This window comes from Miniopterus schreibersii (assembly GCF_964146895.1).
Source record: "Miniopterus schreibersii genome assembly, chromosome: 1".
Lineage (NCBI taxonomy): Eukaryota > Metazoa > Chordata > Mammalia > Chiroptera > Miniopteridae > Miniopterus > Miniopterus schreibersii.
The window spans coordinates 86,132,863-86,153,946 of NC_138101.1; the positions used below are offsets into that span (position 1 = coordinate 86,132,863).

General features: G+C 39.9%; 1 protein-coding gene across 9 annotated transcripts in view; it reads right to left on the reverse strand.

Moving 5' to 3' along the window:
* CACNB2 (calcium voltage-gated channel auxiliary subunit beta 2) overlaps nt 1–21,084 on the reverse strand; it is a 316,687-nt gene that overhangs the window by 147,133 nt on the left and 148,470 nt on the right. Inside the window, exon 1 of one of the 9 annotated variants that reach the window (XM_081143577.1) lies at nt 6,562–6,749. The exons of the other annotated variants lie outside the window; for them this stretch is intronic. Coding sequence (XP_080999703.1) covers nt 6,562–6,612 — 51 coding nt within the window. The 5' untranslated portion in view covers nt 6,613–6,749. Of the gene's footprint in view, nt 1–6,561; nt 6,750–21,084 lie in introns of those variants that run through there. 9 annotated transcript variants of the gene reach the window in all.

Here is a 21,084-nt window from a genome sequence, read left to right on the forward strand (position 1 = left end):
CTCTCAAGAGTGATAGAGAAGTTGTCAAGTGATGATTGTCATGGAAACTGTGAATCCTATCAAACCTCCTACAATGGCCAGTGAATTCCTCCTCTTCATATAAAATACAAAAAATAGAGGCAGGTTGGAGATCTCTTTAAAATATAAACTTTTACTGAGCTCAGATCTAGCCACAAAATCATCTTGGACTGCCATACTCTAACTACAGTGAAAAAACGTACATAACTAACTCATACTAAAGAGACAGTTAACAACCTATTCTTTAATTATGAAACTGAATTCCAAAACTCCTGAAATTTCAACCATTCCTTTACCCTGAAAATTCTGACTATTTATGCTGCCTGTGAATACAGAGAGTTATGATTCTCTATTCCTCAATATTTACAGTTACATACATATTTTTATCTTGTTATGCTATCTGAATAAATGGTAATTTCTTTTAAAGCAGAAATCACCTTTAACTTCACATGGGTAGTACTCAAAACATATCATGTCTAGGTGATTAATAATTTTGGTAATATCATGAGGTAACCTCTTTTTCATACTGTTATATTTGAGGCACACATGCAAGCTTCTTTCAAAAAACACCCACACATCAAATTAACATTAATTATTCACACTGTGAAATCCCACTCAAAAAAATGACTAGAACCTGGAGACCCATGGGACACCATCAAGCATACCAACGTAAACACAATGGAAGTCCCAGAAAGGGAGAAGAGAAAGAATGAAAAAAGGATATTTGAAGAAATAATAGAAAACTCCCCAAATGTATAGAGGAATAGTAATCTACACATCCAAGAAATTCAGTAAAATCTAAGTAGGAGAAATTTAAAACTGCCCACACCCAGAAACATCAGCATCAAACTTGAAAAGCAACACAGAGCACCTTGACTGAAGAGAAACAACCCATTATATAGAAGGGATCCTGAATGAGTAGCTCATTTCTTATTAAAAACCAGCAACCTAGTTTCCATATCCAGCAAAGCTAGCCTTCAAAAATGAAGCAAAAGCTAAGACATTCCAAAATAAACAAAAACGAAGAAAATCTGTCACTCGACGCTGAGAGGAGGGAGGCCCTCAGGCTTAAATGGAAGGACACTAGACAGTAACTCCAATTCACACTGAGAAACAAAGAGCCCTGGGGAAGGTGACTGCAGGAAATGTAAAAGGCAGGACTTTTTGCCCTGGGAAAGCCCTGGAAGCTGAGCTGTGGCTCATGTGCAAAACCTGGTGATGTGGAACAGCCTTGAAAACTTCCAAGCATGTGTTTTTATTAAACATTAAACCTTATTAAACGAAGTCACAAAAATGGTCATAAACTTGGACCCAACAGGAAGGATCTCAGGCTTATCGGGTTTCATGCTGTAAAAATACCGGTGTTGGTGCCAAGATTGGAGAGACCCAAATGCGGGGGGGGGGGGGGGGGGGGGGGCACGCAAAACAAAATATGAGCTTTAAAAACTTGATTCAATACATATTAATATTGAAGGTACATTCTTCAAGCAATTGCGAGGGTTCCAAAAACAAAACAAAACCAGATAAACCTAAAATGGTTATTCTGAGATGCTGTCAGTATTTTACATCATCCCCTATGGGTCTTTACAACCTCCCTAGAGAGCAATGGAGAGATAAGAATTATTACTTTCATTTTATAGGTGATAAAACAAGCCTAGAGATGTTAACGACTCCCAAACAAGGAAACCAGAGCTCGAGTCAAGAATAAAATCCTGCTCTTCTTTCCGTGTCGTGAGCTCTGTCCATCCTATCACGTCCTCAGATCAAAGCCATTTTCTGTCTGTGATTAAGTAAGAAGATTAGGAACCCGGGATGATAAAAAATAGACTTTGTAAAGGAGGCACTCGTATCACACGGTGTGGAACCTTCTGAACTGTGATATATCTATTTCAGGCGCCAGTAGTAGAAATACGGCTCTTAGGAATGATTTAAGGGATCAGATTTTCCCCTTCTCTGATGCCTAAAATACCACTAACAGGTAACAAAAATATATGATCAAACTAAAGTTGAGTACCGTTTGTAAGGCTAACGAATGATACAATGTTACATTAAGGTCAAAATGACAGCAGGTCCTCTGCCAAGAAAGAGTAGGAAATTTCAGTTCTCCAAGTTCACTAGAAGAGTGGGAGAGATGGGCCCCCTGGATGACCACTGGAAGGGGGAGCCCCCGGGGGATCTACCAGGGTGCAGGGTACCTTCTGGGCTCTGACGGCCCTGAATCAATAAACACCTTATGATGTATGGGCTCATGCTGTCTGTGACAGTGCAAAACCTAAAGGTGACACAGAATGCACTTCTCATGTTAGCGACAGCCTGAGTCAGATGTGGTTCTTGTATAATAAATAGCTTTACCTCTCTGCAGAAAGTAAGTTAGGTATCTGAATAAAGGTGAAAGCTTTATGTTCCACTTTCCAAAATTAAGCCTTACGCTTATGACTGGCCTAGTGCTGATTTCTAATCAAACTAAGACTCTCTTGCCTCACACTAAAGTGTCATTTAGTGCTGCCAGCAGGGCACTGAAATATAAATGTAAGAACAATTTTTAAGAAAGGGAATACTTCGATGACTGGGGCTGGATCGGGAAAAACTTTCTAATAGTTGATTCTGTAAAGAACTACCCAATGTCTAACAAATAAAAGTAATATTGGAGTCTAAACACAGGATTTAATGAAAAAATTTACACAGAGATACAAAGAATATACAAATGCTCAGATAAGTATTCATCTTTGCTGGTAATGTAAATAGAAATTAAAACACTGTTGTGTAATTGTTTACATTTTACATCAATTATTAATATCTAATGTGGGCCGAATTCTGATGAAATTGGCATATTAGTAATGTCATGTTGGCATTGTCAATTGGTCTAATCATTTTGAAAAGAGATGTGGAACGCCACAGCCAGCATAAGAACATTCAAACCCACTCTCTGTGCATACAATTCCACATTGGAGAATTTATCTCAGAGTTCTTTAACAGAGCCAAAAAGCATATGCTCAAAATGTGTATGACATTTATTTATCTATCTATAAAAGCAAAATTATAGAATTAACTAAAAGTCCAACAATGAATGACCATTTTTATTTGGACAAATCATGGTAGATCCACACAAGGCCATGTCATTCCTTAATCAGAAAGTGGTCTCAAAATAAGACAAAAGGCAGAATCCAGAATATTCTGTATGCTATAGGTACAACTATAAAAATACATATGCTTGTGAAAAGGACTGGAATGCAATTTTCCAGAACAGAAATGTTTGACAGAAAGCGCTGAAATTGTGGGGCCTTCCTACATACATTTCCTTTCATGTTCCTTCTATTTTTAATACTAATAACTTTAATTAACGACTTTGACAAGTAAAGCTCTCTTTCAAGTTTTTTTTTCAATTTTAAAAGTAAAAATTACATTGCACATCTGTTGGGATGGCACAGAATTTGTATTTCCATGAACTGACTGCTTTGTGGGGGCAAGGTGACACCAAACATTCTGGCATCTCTGGCTGATCAAGGAGCATCCCTGTGTGTCTCCTTTAAAGCATCCCCACGTCCATACACATTAGCCACCAGGCCTATTTAACATTATGCTTCCATTTAATATAAATTATACCCGAAAAATCATGCAGACACCTGTAGCCTCAGCCCATATTTGTTTTATAATATATGGGAATACTCAGGCACATGTTCCTTTTTCTTTTTTTTCTAAACTGATTTGGCAATAGAAAGGTACAGAGAAAAGAAGAAGGATAATTCGAAGATTACTAGACTTCTTAGAGTATTTGGCCTCCATCATCTGTTCTCTCAGGCTTATTTCCATTCAGGAGCTCTGGGTCTCCATCATTGGGAGCTGAGGGCCACTCGGAGTCTGCTGAAGCTAGAAGATGTTCATGTATACACAGGCGGATGTTTGCTGATTTCGGAGCGTTTACACTCGCCCGCCCCTTCCAGCCCCGACACTGGGCCCGAGTAGGAGTCCCACTTCACAGGGCTGTTCATGACTCCAATCTTTCCGTCTTCCTTCCAAGATGCAAATAAAAAACAACTCAGAACGTCCCCTGCTGCCTCTCCTAGATATCATAGTTTGGGATCTCAGAGCTAAGGCTTTTTTTTGTTACTAGTCATTGCAGAAAATGTAAGTAAGTATGTGATTCAACTGTAGGCACTACGCCGAGCAGTCTATATGCCCTGTGATAAATATGCTCACACATCACTTGAAAGGCGTATTGTTTTTCCTAATTTCAGAGACGATGAAACTAAGGCCCGAAGAAGGTAAAACTTGCCAAATCACACAGTTGCAAAGGGGATGGTGTAATATTCAATGTCAAGTCTAACTGGGTCCAAATGTTTGCTTTTAAGCACAGTTAGAAAAAAAATCACAGGTAAAATATTAAATAAATAGTAAAACCTGCATAAATCAAAAAGACTACTTTTATTTGGAGGGAAGGAGGAAAGGAGATAGAGGGAATGGCCACCTTGGTCTAAGAATCATGGCATACAGTTACAGTCAGAAAGGATACTATGTTCAAGAAACTCGCAATGCAGAAATGCCAGGATTCACAAAAGAGTAAAAAGTATACTTAATACTTTTTTTGCCTTTGGCAGTGGAAAAGAATCTATAAAAAATTACATTGGTTTATTAATTTCATTTCAATGCAAGAATGAGAATAAAATGCATAATTTCTAAATGTGCTTTATGCATTTGGGATTTGTAGTGACTTTAAAAAGGATAACTGATATGAATACTGAAGTCGTACTTGATTAGACAAAATAAAAACCACGTAGTTTATTCAGCATTCTAAAAAGTTATTCCATCACACATATACATATAGACAAATACATAATCATGTATGTATTTTTTAAAATTCTCTCCATTTATATTATTGTCCAGATTGAAAGAAAAGTTTCTGTCATTATTGGGGAACTCTGAGAATGACTACATGAAAGTGTTAAATGGGAATAGAAAAGAGTCTTTAGAAAGACTTATTTTAAAACTCAACCATTAAAAAAAAAATCCATGTATTCATCAGCCTTAATCAAACACAGGTATTAGTTAAAATGAGGTCATAAGAAATAAAACCCTAGGCTAGGCAAAGAGGAGATAGCTTAAAAGGATAAACATCCCTGTGCAGATCCCCCGTAACACTTCAAGACAGAACTGAAAGAATATATTATTCTTTCCATAGAATAAATTATTCAAGTAGCTATTTGGAATCACATAGACTGACATTCCAATAAAATACCGGTGACAGTGGTGTGCCCAATTTCACCCCTGAAAATACTCACAATGACCGGTAGCATGTAGCTGGCAATTTGGGGTTTGGATTATACATTTCCTAATTCATCATGGGATTCCTCTGCAGGACAGCTACAGCGGCTATTTCGCGTCTGATAATGTTCTTAGAAAGGAGGCAAGTTTATAGCAAACGATGATTCCAGGTGTTTTTCAAAACAAATGAGTATCGACCAATTTCTGGTTAAATACCCAGAAATCTTTTATAACTAGTGTATACATTACCAGCCTGGCCAGAGCCTAAGGAAATATAAAACTGTAGTAGACAAAATTTAACGGGGACAACACAAGCAAGGAGAATTCTATTTTCAGAAAATTTAAAATGAAATGTAACAAAAGGTCACTGAGATCACATATAGATTAAACAAGGCTTCTCACAGTTTACCGACTGTGCTATATGATACTGCGCAGAAAAAATGACTACCAGGTGAATATTTCTTAGCAAGTATTTTTTTCTCTGTTAAACTAAATTTAGTGTAGGTTGGAATAACTGGAAATAAAAGAGGGAACCTGGAAAGAATTTTTAAACAAGCTATACTTTATTGAGTTTAAAATATTTTTGTGTCCTATTAGCACAGATATTTCTAACCTTATAATTTTTTGAGGCTACAGTGTACATTTGGATTCTAGAATTCTTATTTCTTTCCCAAAGCCTTCCTTCCAAAGAAGGGCACCAATAATGATACTATCTTTTCTTTAAAAGTTCCAAACCAAATCCAAACACCCACACATCTAATTACTGTGTTGTAAAGCTCTGTGCTTACGTATTTTAAACATTAGACTCCCATTTTTGTATTTATTAAATTTTAAAAAAATTAGCATGATAAACAGCAGTCAAATCTTAATTTGCAGCAACACAGGAAATCAAATCCTTCTGATTTACGCAGAAAGGCATCAGAAACAAAAAGGCTCAGTGGCTAGGCTGTCAGTGTGATCCAGATGCAACAAGTGACTGCTCCAGCTGGAAAAGAATTTTCCTTTTCCGCTGTTTCCCTGCTGTCCCTTCTCTCCCCAGCTACTCAATTGATCTCAGTAAGATACAGTTTAAAACCAGAGTCGCACTTTACTTGCTTAAACCACCTGAACATTTCTGTAAATAACATTATGAATGAGAACATTTCTGGCAAGTTAAGGACAACTCTAAAAAAGGTAAAACAACTAACGTGATCGTCGCTTCAGTTCCTTAACAATCCGGTAGGTTCCTATTTTCCCTAAGCCACCAGGCAGCGCATCTGGCCTGCCTCTCTCCCCTGTGCTTACCCCAGGAACACTGCGCTTAGTGTGAGGGGACAGCAGGCGTCTGTCAAGCATGCCAGCCCGTCCCCAGTGGGCTCAGCTCTCGGGGGAACAGCCGTCAGGGGAGCAGGCGCTCAGTGGAAAAGCTCAAGGCGGCTGCGACCCGCTTTGCTGACCTGCATGCCAGCTGCCCTCCTGCTCCTGGCTGGCTCGGGGGCGCAGTCTGAGCCAGGGTGACTTTCTAAAGTTTTTTAGATGACAACCGCTCTCTCAGTCCCAGAACCACTCGGGCGGGCAGAGGAGCCCATCCGTCAATGAACCAGCGCAAGGGGGAGGGTCCTTTTGTGCTCTGAATGACGTGGGCTGGCCTGCAGGGGAGCAGCCTGCAAACTCCCGGGCAGAGCAACGTTTCGCTCATCCAGACGCAGACCTGCGGGCGGCGCTGCCACGGCCCCACGACAGGCTCACAGCCCAGCAGCCGTGGCATTCAAGGACACGAGGGGACTGCAAGAGAGTCTGCAAAGAAAGAGAGAGCTTCCCTCTCCTCCCCAAAGAAGAAATAGTTCCTCCTTCGCACACAACAAAGTGATCTTTTTTTTTTTTGTGGTCACCTTTATACAATGTGTATGAAAAATATAAAACTCTTTCACACCAACGAGTAAGTATCACTTGGATACATTTCATTTTAATTAAAAATAACTTCTTTTCCTCAAAAGACACCTTTTAAAAGTGAAATGATAACCATGATACTCTGAGAACACTCTTGCAAAGCATAAGACAAAAGATTGTGAGCCGGAAATTGGAAGAACTCCTCCTGCAAGTCTATAAATAAATCTAACAGGAGAAGGGAAAAAAACAATAAATAGATAAATCACCGGAGAGAAAAATCTTAGTGTCCAATAAACATGATAAAATGCTTGACTTCAACACTAATCGGAAACACAAATTAAAATCAGAATTTACCATTTCACACCCAGGAGAGTGGAAACACCTATACATCGGAAAATACCAGGTCTTGGTGAGCACGGCAAGCAGGGGCCGGCAGAGCATGACCTGAGGGCCAAACCCAGCCAGGAATCTGTTCTGCACAACCTGCAAGCTAAGAACGTATTTTACATTTTTAAATGGTTAAAAAAAAAAAATCAACAGAATTGCATTTTGTGTATCACTTGAACATGATATGAATTTCAAATTTTAGTGTCTTTAAGTAAAGGTTCATCAGTCACGATTGTTCACTGATGAATAGCCTGTGGCTGCCTTTTTGTTACAAGAGCGGAGTTGCGTAGTTGCAACAGGGACCACGGAGTTTTCACCAAGACTTGACTCTCTCTTATCTGGTCCCTCACAGGAAAGGTCTGCCGACTCCCGACGCAGAGCAACCTGCTTTCATGCCTGGCTGGTGGAAGGAGAATTGGCACAGCCACGTTAGAGATTTGCAGAATGTCCTGAAGCTGCAGACGTGTGCATCCTCGACGGGCCTCCCAGTCCTCCTTACACAGGCAGAGAAACCCTCACATGAGTACACACGGGGGGTAGGTCCAGAATGGCCTAGCAACACTGCGGGTTACAGTAAAGTTGGAAACAGCCTCAGTGCACATCAACTGGAAGGTGGGTGAACACACCCCAAGACACTATGTAGCAGTGAAAGTGAATAGTTCATGAGTAACTATGTATGTGGATAAATCTCCACAAACGTGGTGTCAGAAAAAAGCAAGCAGCAGAACCTTAAGGCCATAAGAACTTATAACACAATTTGTATAAACTTTGAAAATCTGCAAAAAACACTGTATTCTTTAAGTACAAAGATAAATGTGAAAATGAGTAGCAAATGCTGGATAGTGGTTCCACCTGGATAGGGGTATGTTTGGAAGGGCGAATGCGGGGAGAGGGCGACTCCATGAATGATATTCTGTTTCTTAAACTAGGTCCTACCAACACCACTGGTCATGATTTTAGTATCTATGCTTTTTTGTATTCTGAAAAAAATCCATAATAAACAAATCATTTATTCATAATATATAAATTATTTATGCATAATAAATAAATAGTTTTAAAATTAGGAAAAATAGTGAAAAGAATCATGATATAAAAGGCCTGTTCATCAGACATTAAAATGTTTATGGGACACTTTCATTGTGCAACAAAATAGATATGATATATGACAGTAAGTAAAAGAAAAAAAGTAGCCTGCCAATTTTTTCACACTAATCAGTTCAATGCTAAAAATATTTAGAAAAAGCATATAAGAAAACATAAATTTTATTTATACTGGTTGTAGCTGGGTAGGGTTTGAGGGTGTGTGTTTTTCCTCTCCTTTTAAAAAATTTAGTATTTTTTGAACTTTCTACAATAGGTTATTACTTTTTCAACTTCAAAAAAAGTTTTCTTACATAAGTAACAGGCAACCAAGAATTATCCAGTTTCTTGGGAAATTAGAAGTCTTTGTTTAACTCACTATTTACTACACATTAGGATATTTTATCTCTGTGAGGGTAGATACTATCTTGCAGAAAACCGATAAAATGCACATTAATTAGAAATGAATCTGTCTAGCAGAAATGCTAATAATTTCTCTCATATAAAAGACAACCTCCCAAATTATTGTTTTTTGTCCTGTAGAGCATTCACCAGGTCTGTATCCAAATTAACAATCTGAGCCCAGTATTCTTTCTTTCAGTGACTATAAATACTTATGTCTCTCCCATTATCTTTTAAACTGGCTTTACCATCCTGCTGGTTTCCTCGATGAATGAAAAAAATCTTCAGCACATATTAATTCTATATGTATTTGAGAGGAATGTTCTGCAATTTTTGAAAAATTGTACTTGGATATCAGTTTTCAATTTGAAACATAGTTTCTTTTCTGACGATGATATATAAGGATGATATATAAGATTAGTAGCTTTCCAAATGTAGCCCACATTCCTTTATAATGCCACTAAAATAAATTTGCCATGGGAAAATATTAACTAATGTTGATTTCAGTCAAGCAAAAAACAACTGGGGTTCGAAGAAGAGGAGGGTGAAGATGGAAATCCTGAGTGCAACACACAGGAATTTCGAAGCCTTTCCACGCTCCTATAAACTTAATACTAAACAACACTGTTGTCTTGTTACAGGTATATCATTCTTTTACACATTAGGATTTTTTCTTGCTTTCAAATGGGATGGAGGGACATCTTCTCGAGGTCCCTGGGAAGAACATGTAGGGAAAAGATGAAGGGCAGGCGTCAATGATGAGAGGACTATTGAGAGTGAAAAACAGGAACAGGAACAACTGAGGTACACGCAGGAAAGAAAATGATGGATTTTAGATGCAAGGTAGTTTATCATACCAGGAACCGGGAGAAGTGACAATTCCAAGACAATACGGTCACTTTCTGGTGGGTGTTAAGAGAACAGAGAAAGGAAGGCGACCTTAATTCAGGTGGGTATGTCAATATGCAATAGTGTTTTTTTTGGCTTTTCATACTTCTGACAAATTTTCAAGTTAGGTGTTTGTAACGTAGATAATGCCTAAAATACATAGCCATATTATAGAATAAATATATTTCAAATAACTTTTTTTTTTGTTTTTCCTAAGTACAAGATAATTTCTCTGTTTAGAACGCATTTTCATTGTTGCATATTTGAAAATAAAGAGCCAAAAACAAAACAAAAAACACCACCCCTTATCCTTGACATCTCTCATGTTTCTAATCTTAAAAAGGGGCTAAGACTTCAAAGGATAATTGTCAGGATTACGTAAACCATCTAGCTAACAGCTGGCACATCAGAGATACCAAATAAATGTTAGTTTTCCATGTATAACTCAGTGGTTTGGGGGGAGGGGCGTGCTTTTCCTTAGGGGACATTTAGCGATGTCTAGAGACATTTTTGGTTGCCACACGGGGAGGGGGAGGTGACACTAGCCTGTAGTGGGCAGAGGTCGGGGATGCTGCACTATATCCCACAATGCTCGGGACAGTCCCCACCACAAAGAATTACCCAGCTCAATATGTCAATCGTGCTCAATTTGAAACACTTGAAGGTGCCTTTTATATCAAAGCTACCGATGCGAAGTATGTGCTTCAATTATAACACAAGATGACACGATGTTAAATGCAAGTCATACCTAGCTCCACTTCAGGTTGTCTGAAAGGAAGGGCCTGGAGAAGTAAAGGTGGGGCCCCGGGGAACCAGACCACGGTGAGTTTGGAGGGTCTCAGAAGCAGCCCCTGGGAGCTCGGCCAAGGGCCTGGTTACGCTCATTCCCTAGAGGAGCCCTCAGACACCCCTGGAGGGGCCAGGGGTCAGATTTCAGATGGATGGGCCTGACGTCCTGCAGTCCCTACAGGCATTCACATCATGAATATTTTGCCTTTGCTTGTTTCCAATACCCTTCTACCGCCCCGCCACTCGAGTCCCAAGTTGTCTCTGCTAAATTGTGAAAAAGGCTTGACGACAATGACATTATAACCAGAGGATTCCTGGAGTGCTATTTTTATAACTAAACATGCATGCTCAGTCGTCTGCCAAGAGAAGGGCTCTCTGCATTGTTCTGTTTGTGTTCGGAATTGTTAGTATTTGCCTGTACACAGGAGGCGGGCAGGGCAGCTTCAGCAATTCCCAATCCTCAGCCTGAGGCAACTTTCCCACGTGTTGTTTTAAACTTTAAAACAGCAGCCGATCTTTCCGCACGAGGAGGTGGCGGCCAAAGTATAAATATGTTACGTTGCCAGGAGATTTTAAAAATGCAGAATTTTGGAGGTCACATATTCTAAGTGGCCACTCCAGACTTCAAAGTCCAGACTGTTTATGTAACCGGCGAGGATTGTGAAAAAGTCACCCGGGTTCAGAGCTTATGCATCAATAGTGTCGTCTCTGATTACAACAGGCCGTGATCTGTGTCTTCGTCTGGATCACTATAGCGTGCACCAGCCAGACAGTGAATCATAACAGCAACACGAACTCCAGCGTGTGTGCACACTGGAGCCTCCCACGTGTTTTGGGTAAATAACAAACACACTGCTTTCTCAAGATATAAAAATAGAAACAACTTCAAATACCGTAGTAAAACACAAGCCCCCTCCCTCCGCTCCAAGCAAAAGGAAAATAGTCGCATCCACCACTGAGTTTTCTTCCCACCTAATATGTGTCACTAATAAATTTATTATTTGTATTTCATGTGACCATTCCAACGGAACCATCCGTTACTGACAGAGAAGACTATGGGAATGAGCAAAGCAATTTTGTCTCAAAGCTGTACTATTTAACCCAAAGAGTTGTACTGCTGAATTTTCTTTCTCAGATTTAATTCCCCTAATTAGCCCATATGAACCCTGCCCACAGTTCATCTAGCTGCAGAGGCAGAGGGAGAATCTTTATTAAAAGATTCAGCCCGTCCAGGCGTGGCTCAGCGGTTGAGCATCGATCTAGGATCCAAGAGATGGTGGTTCGATTCCCAGTCAGGGCACACGCCTGGGTTGTGGGCTCGATCCCCAGTCAGAGGCGTGCAGGAGGCGGCCCATCAGTGACTCTCTCATCATTGATGTTTCTCTCCCTCTCTCTCCCTCTTTCTAAAATCAATAAAGATATATTTGAAAATATATTCAAATAAATGAAGCCCCCCTCTTTTATTTCATAGAAGTTTCCCCACTGGGGAGAGAACTCAGTTAGCCTTTTCCTTCCTCTCTTGATAAACCAGCTCTCCTTTTTCACATACTATATGTGCACTTTAGCATTCGTTAAGAGCTTCCACCGCCTGAACAACTCCCTTTTGGAGACAATTGGTTAATTTCAAACATCACAACCAACCAAATTCAAGAACTGAAAGGGACTCTCTCCTCCGCCGTCCCCTTTTCCCCATCATTGGATAAGATATGTATGGAAAGAGCCTTGAGTATTGTTATTAATGAAGAAACAGTAATTTTATCTACATTTAAGTTGCCACTCAAACAATTCCAGTATAAATAGGAGGAGGTGTTTGGGGCTCCTTTGACCTCTCTGGGCCCCCATAGATCTGTTCCACAGTAAATTTGACTCTGAAAGGCACAGCGTGTAATTTTTTGGTACCTGCAACCTGCTTTTAACATAGCAAAACTCTCTATATCAAGTGTCTTTCTAGAGTTAATATAAAAGAAAAACTGCTGATTACTTCCCATAGCAGTTGTATGAATCTATGTAATTCAGTGTATTATGTCTAATGCTTCAATATTTCCCCTTAATACAAATGCCACGGAATTATTCAATATGAGGTGTGTGCCGGGGACTAGGGTGGTTACACAAAGCGCTGGGGTTTTTACACCTTTTTTGAGATTCTCCCCGTCTTGTCCCATCTCCCAACCCTCTTCTGGCCCTTCTGTATCCTGCTATTTTAGGGCTTCTTCCTGCAAACTTCACTTCTCACCTGTGCCAAGGGCATAATTATTCCCGACTCTCCGTTTCTGTGAGGTGGTCCTAAATATCCTAGGCCTCTGAGTTCCAGGCTCCAGACACCTCCCCCTGGGTTTCCAACGCCCAAGGAACTCCTGATCCTTCCCCCACACCCCAGTCATGCACACGATAGCGAACATAGTGAATAGCACCCCACCTCCCTGGGATCTGGACCCAAACTCATCAGCAAGTCCTGTCCCCTCTGGCAGCGACCTTGGCCACCACTCTCAAGACCTCCTTAGCAACAGCCGCTCACTCATCTCATGGCTGCGTCCAGCCTCCACAGAACAGCCAACCTGGTCCTTCTTAAAGCACAGACTGGCTTCCCTCACTCAGCTGCTTAAAATCCCCTAACAGTCTCTCACGGCAACTAAATAACTGTGCCTGCACGTCTAGTGAGAACTGATTCTCCGCCACATCTCTGCCTTCCTGTCCCTTCGCTCTGCCCTGTCATTGCCACACTGGCCTTCCTCCTGTCCTAGACCGTGCCAAGGGCATTCCTGGGCCAGGGCCTCGGCACCAGCTCTTCATGTGCTTGGAGCACTGCCCTGCAGACGCTCACGTGGCGCCTCTGTTTTACATCAATCAGGTCTCACTTACTAACTCATCTCCCCAAAGGAGCCAAGACCTCCAGGACCAAGGTGGAACTGCTCTCCAGCACGTTCCCTATGTCATCTTCCCTATGGCACGCAGCAGTAGCTGAAGGCGCCTTCTTGATTGACTGATCGTGTCTGCCTTCCCAAAAAACCAAGTGTAGAACTTGTGGCTTGTCCACCATGCTAGTTTCAGCTTTCATGACCTCTTGTTGCTTTTGGAGTAATATAATCTGACCCATAGTCCAGCAAAACCTGGAAATCCATTCAGAAAAGTGAAAAGTACACTAGCCTTGGAGTTAGAAGGACTGAGTCCTGACACTGCTGCCGTGAACGAAATGGTGAAGCTCCTCGATATGCCTGAGCCTCAGAATCCTCCAATGTAAAGAGAGGTGTTCAGGTAGTCACTCTAGAGAAATACTAATGACTTAGGCCAACCACGGAAACCATTATTCTTTTAAATTATTTAAAATTTTTTCAATTACAGTTGACATACGATATTATAATTTCATGTGCACTACATAGTGATTAGACATTTATAGAACTTAGAAAGTGGTCCCCCTGATAAGGCTAGCATCCATGGGACACCATACAGAGTAATTATAACATTATTGCCTATAATCTCCTATGCTGTGCTTTACATCCTCACGTAAAACTGTTATTCTATTAAACACGCTGAAGGAAAAGACTATACAATAGTCTTGATCAGTGAGAGCTACCAATTGTAATCTCTTGGATATTCACAATTAATTCAGGTAAAAAAACTGGTCAGAATAACTGGTCCTTGCTTGGTTAACTGAATTTTTACCTAATTCTTATTTAAACTAAAGCTGTTCACATAGTAAATCCTAGAAGGAGTCTATCTGCCATTTGGCTTCATTTGTGTTTCATCAAATAATATATACCTATATGAAGTCTGCCAAACATTTTAAGTGTTAAATAATGAATGTGATTTTTATGATTCATTTGTGTTATCTTTAAAAAGAACCTCTAAGTATTTAAAATATTTTTCAATTTTATTAAGGCATAACTGACATATACAATTGTAAGACACATAAAGTGTACATCGTGGTGACTTGACATACGTATACATCATAAAAGGATTCCCCTCATCTGGTTAATTAACACATCCATCACCTCACATATTAATCTTTTTTACCATTATTTTCTTTTTGTGTGTGTGACATTTAAGTTCTACTCTCTTAGCAAACATTAATTATACAATACAGTGCTATCAATGACAGTCACCATGCTGTACACTAGGTCCTCAGGCCTTATTCATCTCACAGCTGAAAGTCTGTGCCCTTTTAGCAAACCCTCCCCATTTCCCCCATCCCTCGGCCCCTCTCAACCACTTTTCTACCCTCTAATGAACTAAGTTTTAAAAACATGAATTTAGCCCAGCCGGGCATGGCTCAGCGGTTGAGCATTGGCCTAGGATCCAGGAGATCGAGGTTCGATTCCCGGTCAGGGCACATGCCCGGGTTGCGGGCTCGATCCCCAGTCGGGGGCGTGCAGGAGGGAGCTGGTGAATGACTCTCTCATCATTGATGTTTCTCTCTCTCTCTCTCCCTCTCCCTTCCTCTCTCTGAAATCAATAAAGATATATTTAAAAAAACAAATAAATAAAAATAAAGACATGAATTTATGAATTCAGTACTATAAAATAAAATAAAGAAAGAAAACAAATCTGGGGTAGAGGTACTACAAAAAAGTAGATAGGACTGCTAAAAACATGATCATGAACTAAAATATAATGGTCTTACCATGTGACTTCGTTTTACTAATTTCTCCAATGAAGTAGTGGCATTAATCCTATTAATCTAGATATAAATTTACCATAAATCACCAAAATGTGTTTACGCCTTGATTTTGACTACAAACACTGACATAGTTTTAAGCTTATGCCTTCCCCACCACACTACTTTTATTGTAAGAGGTGATTTTTAAGAGTACCAACTCTAAGAAAATATATATTCACAACCACATTTAAAAAACACTACAGGCATAATTCATCATTTGCTTTTTTTGAGAATAAAAACTTGAGACGATTTCCTTTATTGTTTGAGGAACTTTGGAATATAACACAAGCAGGACCCTTATTTGTGTTTCAAAGCTGCTTAGCACTTTACCTGGGAGGTCATTTTTTCTGAGTGTTCATCACTCTTTTCTGTAACATAGTGGTCCATCCACATGCATAGTATTCATTCTTACATGGCCCCAAATATTCACATTTAATCGGAATGGGTCATGTACCACCATTGGGTGAAGAAGGGATTGGGGAGACAGTTCAGAATAATAACAAAATCTTCAAAAGTCAAGGACAGAGCAGAGCTCGACTACAGGTGAAAACTGGAACATACACACTCCTGCTGATCTGCAGCTCTAACTTCTTTCCCCAAGCACATCCCCCAGGTCAGCAGTTCTCACCGTGTGGTCTGAGGACCCAGAGACCTTCCCAGATCTGCAAGCTCAAAATTATTCTCTGAGTATCAAATGCAAAACTGAAGTTATCCCACAAATAAATATTTGGGAGATAGGAAGGGTTGTGGTCCCCTTATTCTCTAAATATCCAAATGAAATCATCTACTGCAAATATCTGACTTAGGATTTGGTCCATAGAGAGGTGATCAGGAGCCCTGCAGCAAACCCCTGATAAGAGAGGGACTCATTTCACTGAGCCCCAAATCTATTTCAACGTTCGTAGTTTCTTTGGAATAAATGTCTTGCTATTCCACAGTGGCCTTTTAAATTAGGCTGACGGTATACGCTGTTGGTTATAGCGGTGCCAGGCTTTGATCATGTGCATCGAGACCTAATAAGCAGAACTCTAAGTGCATGTGTATACAACTAGACAGTGTAACTGAAGTATTTAGGGACACCAATCCACCACGAAGTCAAAAAACCCACGTATAACTTTTGACTCCCCCAAAAGTTAACAGCCTACTGCTGACTGAAGCCTTACCAGTAACATAAACAGTTAACACATATTTTGTGTGTTATTTGTAGCATATGTTGTATTCTTACAATAAAGTCAGATAGAGAAAAGAAAATGTTAACGAAATCATAAGGAAGAGACAATACATTTATAGTATTTATTAGGAAAAAAAGTATATAAGCGGACCCAAGCATTGTAAGCCTGTGTTGTTCAAGTGTCAACATATGCTTAAGTATAACAGATTAATCTGTGAGTTCTGAACCATACGCTACATAAGTGGATAAACCAGGTACACACGTCAACTCTGCCACTTGCCTGAAATCAGCAGCCCTCAGCCTCGCTGCCAAATGGAACCACTGGGGAGCTTCAAGTGAAGCCAATGCCTGAACCCCCCACCCCCCGAGATTCTGACTTAATTGGGCTGAGATCAACTTGGGCATGTGGATTTGTAAAAGCTCCCCAGGCGATCCTAATGTGCAGCTAAGATAGAAAACTACTGCTTTCGGGCCATGAAAATGCTCTTCTCTCTGCAGGCTTCATCATTGCTCGTAGTTCAGTCTTTGAACCTTGAATCCTCGTAGCTCTGGAATTCATACCACAAAACTAAGAATTTGATGCCTTTTAATATTCATAGACTTGAGCGGAGGTTGACACGCCCTGTCTCAGGTGCCTGGGATCTTTTCAGGCTCATCTTCTGGAACCGGCTACAGAGTCTCACCAGGCCCCACAGGCAGCTCTTCTTTCTTTGCTGTATCCAGTCCTAACTCTCAATCTGCATTTGGCACTTCTGATCTGTCTCAATCCCCATTCTGCCTTCACTCAGGCCCTTGATACAAGTTCCCCTGCCCCAAGGTCTCAAACCAGCCTTGATGTCCCCACTCAGTCCCGGCTCCAGAAGCCCCCACGTGCTGAACTCTGCTCCTTCACAGGAGGGGGTCAGTCAGATACTGTCTCAAAACTTCTGCCCAGGCAGGAGTGTGGTGGTTAAAAACACCGCCGGTGCTATTTAGTATTTCCAGATGTGCATATTTTTACAAAATAGCATTTTAGTACATCTGATATTTTTGGAGGCCGAAGAAATAAATCAAAAGAGAATTATGTTGCTTTTATTATGAACATGTAATGGATACACTACACAACCATGTTCTTTATACAATAAGCATGCTCTTTTGTGGTCACTGACTTGGACCCTGAAATCCACAGGTGCTTTGGAATAACATAAGAACATATTTCAAGGCATTATCCCCAAAGGCATGAACAAGTCAGGAATGTTCTAGGAGATCGTTTATTAATTTTATGGAAGTCTTCAAGGAAGGGTGGTCTATGGAAGTGCTTTTAAGAATCAGTCCTTTCTACTCGCTGAATTCACATGAAGCATAAATAAAAATTGAAGCATAACCCATGGTACGACCATATGCCAAAGAAAAACGATGAGGGTTTCTTAAAGTAAAACTTCTACCTGAGCTGGTCTATTTGCAGTATTTAGTCTAATGCAGTCAGAGGGCGCAGTAAATACTGAGGGAATCTCAAGAAGAAGGAGCTGCATGTCGACCTCCATTGGCTCCCCTCCCTGGGCTGTAAACACCACAAATCTCCGGCAGTGGCACTTTGGACGACCAAGACTGAGCAGTCACCCTGGAACACGACTTTAAATTCAAAGCTCCATTTACTTTGGGGAAAGGTTTCCCAATTACTAATTATTTAATTTGGATTTCCACATTTAACTCAAGGTAGCACTGACACTAATTCCTAAACTAACCATTCAGTTTGTTGTTTTCTTTTCCTATTATTGTTTTTCTTTCTGATTCAGTAGACTAGCTTGAATTAACTTGTGGTTGCTCGGATCTCTGGTTATTCATTTATCTCGAACACTGAAGACAAAAAGAGACAGCAGGAGTCATCACCGCAAAGAACGAGGTCGGTGTCCTGACTCTTCTGCTTAATAACTGTGACCTAAGGCAAGTGACTCTCCTCTAGAGGTCCCAGATTCTGCAAAGTAAAAGTGGAGACACTCTGGACCAGCTACATCGTTTGTGGGGTATGATGTAAAATGAAAATGTGGTGCCCTTTGTTCAAAATTATTAAGAATTCCAAGATGGCACTAGCAGAGAATCAACCCTTCCAAAGCACAGGTCACATGTCTGGGACACCAACTGCACATCTTTCTTGGGCTGCTGTGAGGAGCACATGGCACAACACACCTCAAGTGCTAAGCAGTGTCTGACACACATAAGTTCCCAGTAAATATTAACTATTTTAAAAATATGATTTCTGTAGCCCTGCATTCTGTGTTATGCACTTCCCAATCGGTTTACCTATTTCTCCTTGAATATTCCTTTATCACTGCCATGCACTCATTCAATAAGTATTTGTAATGACAATGACATGCAATGGCAAAAACAGCAAAATTTCTGCGTTGTGAGATGGGACCTGGGTGGACTCCCATCCATATTTTAAGACCAGTTCAAGCTTCCCCTCCTTTCAGAAGCCTTCCCGATCGTCTCAGGGAGAGCGTTTCCCTTCATTGTCCATTGCATATTTCTCTGTCATAGCACCAATCATTCTGTATATGCTAATATTTGTTTAATATGCATTTCTTCCCCTTACGTCTGTAGCAAAATCTACATGAGCAAGAGCTGTGTCCACTCATCTTAGTACTGCTATGATCTAACATATAGATGGTGCCTATTAAATAACTGATGGATGAATGAATGAATGAATGACTTATTAATTCTTTGCAAGCTAGAGTATTATCCAAGATTCATTTGCCTTTCTTACCATGAAATTCACTCATACACTGAGTTACATATCTGAAATATTTTCTCCTCTGTTTGTATATGGTATATCCCATATTCCTTACATTGTGCCACTGTATATAACATTTTCTCTGCTATACATCAGCAGGCTATTAGTGGCATATAATGTGTCATTCTCTACAAAAGACTATAAGACTGAAGTAACTAGATTTATGTTGTCTCATTCTGATACGTTCAAAGAATTGTAATCATATTGTAACTCCTTAAAACATGCCTGAAAGAAACTCAGTACTATAATGTTCTGTACAGAAAAATAAAAGGATAGCAACATCTATTAACAACATGTAACTTCCAAGCCGATGATTCCCAGTTCAGTGCAGTGCAGTTACTAAGTGTGATTATACCTTTTTATTAGGATGTTCCAAGTAATTTTCTGGTATTAAAACTCATTCCCATAAGTCCTTAAAAATATCACACTTAGATGCATTCTGATGTAAATAATCTCTAATTCCGTATATTCTTACATTAAATATATGAAATCCAAGTGTACCTTTTCTTGATGATTCAGGTTTATAATAATGAACATTAATTATTGTACTATGATTCTGTTAGTGCTTGAAAACTAGAAACAGCCCAAATATTCACCAACAGTAGAGTGAACACATAAATTGTGACACAGGTTCTACGACGGAATATTACACAAACACCACAGACCAACTTAGAAATGTAATATTTAGTGGGGGGGGGGGGAAGCAAGCTCCCAAATCATATATACATAGAGTATGGTTTCATTTATATTAAAAGTGCAAAAATAGGCAAAATGACTCTCTGGTGCTGAGAGGTATGTACAGAAATGATAAAGATAAAATCATAAAGTAAAGCAAGGAGCTAATCACCATAAAAGTAAGGACAGTGGTTACCTCTAGGCAGGGGGAGCATGTAGTGATTATAAAGGAAAAAGAGGTAGAGGGATATGTTGGGGGCTGTTGGGAAATGTTCTAGTTTTTAGGCTTTTTGGGGGGGTGGTTTATATGGAAGTTTGCTTTGTAGTTATTTGGTTAAATATAGATAAGGTGGTGTTTCTTGGGGACAATTTTTAAAAAATATTTTTTCATTGATTTCAAAGAGAGAGGAAGGGAGAGGGAGAGAGAGAAACATCAATGATGAGAGAGTCATTGATTGGCTGCCTCCTGCACACCCCCTGCTGGGGATCAAGCCCTCAACTTGACCAGGAGTAGAAACTTGATCTCCTGGATCATAGGTCAATGCTAAGCCCCTAAGCCACACAGGTAGGGTGGTTACAATTTTTTATATGCATTTGGTTTCTAATTTTTTTTAAATCTTAAAAATAATGGCCCAGATGTTTTAGGCAGGAAGTAAAACTTTTATATTTAATGAATTGGTGACTACTGTGCATATAAAAACAGTAAGTCAATTAATCTAAAATGACTTAGCCAACCGTGGTCTCTAATGCAAAAATAAGACATTTTAAGAATTTATTCCTTTATTGTCATGTTTTGATAATTTTTCATCTACTTTAGGCTTTAGGTTCACAAATATAGTCATTACTTGTTTCACATTCATTCATTCATTTTGAAATCATAAATATAACTAACAAACTACTACTCCAATTTGTTGTTGTTGTTGTTGTTAATCCTCACCAAGGATATTTTTTTCCATTGCATTTTATTTTTTTTAAAGAGAGAATGGAAGGGAGGGAGAGAGGGGCAGGGGGAGAAATATCAATGGGAGAGAAACACATCCATCAGTTGCCTTCCACACGAGCCCTGACTGGGGATGGGGACTGGATCTGCAACCTAAGTATGCGCCCTTGACCAGGAATCAA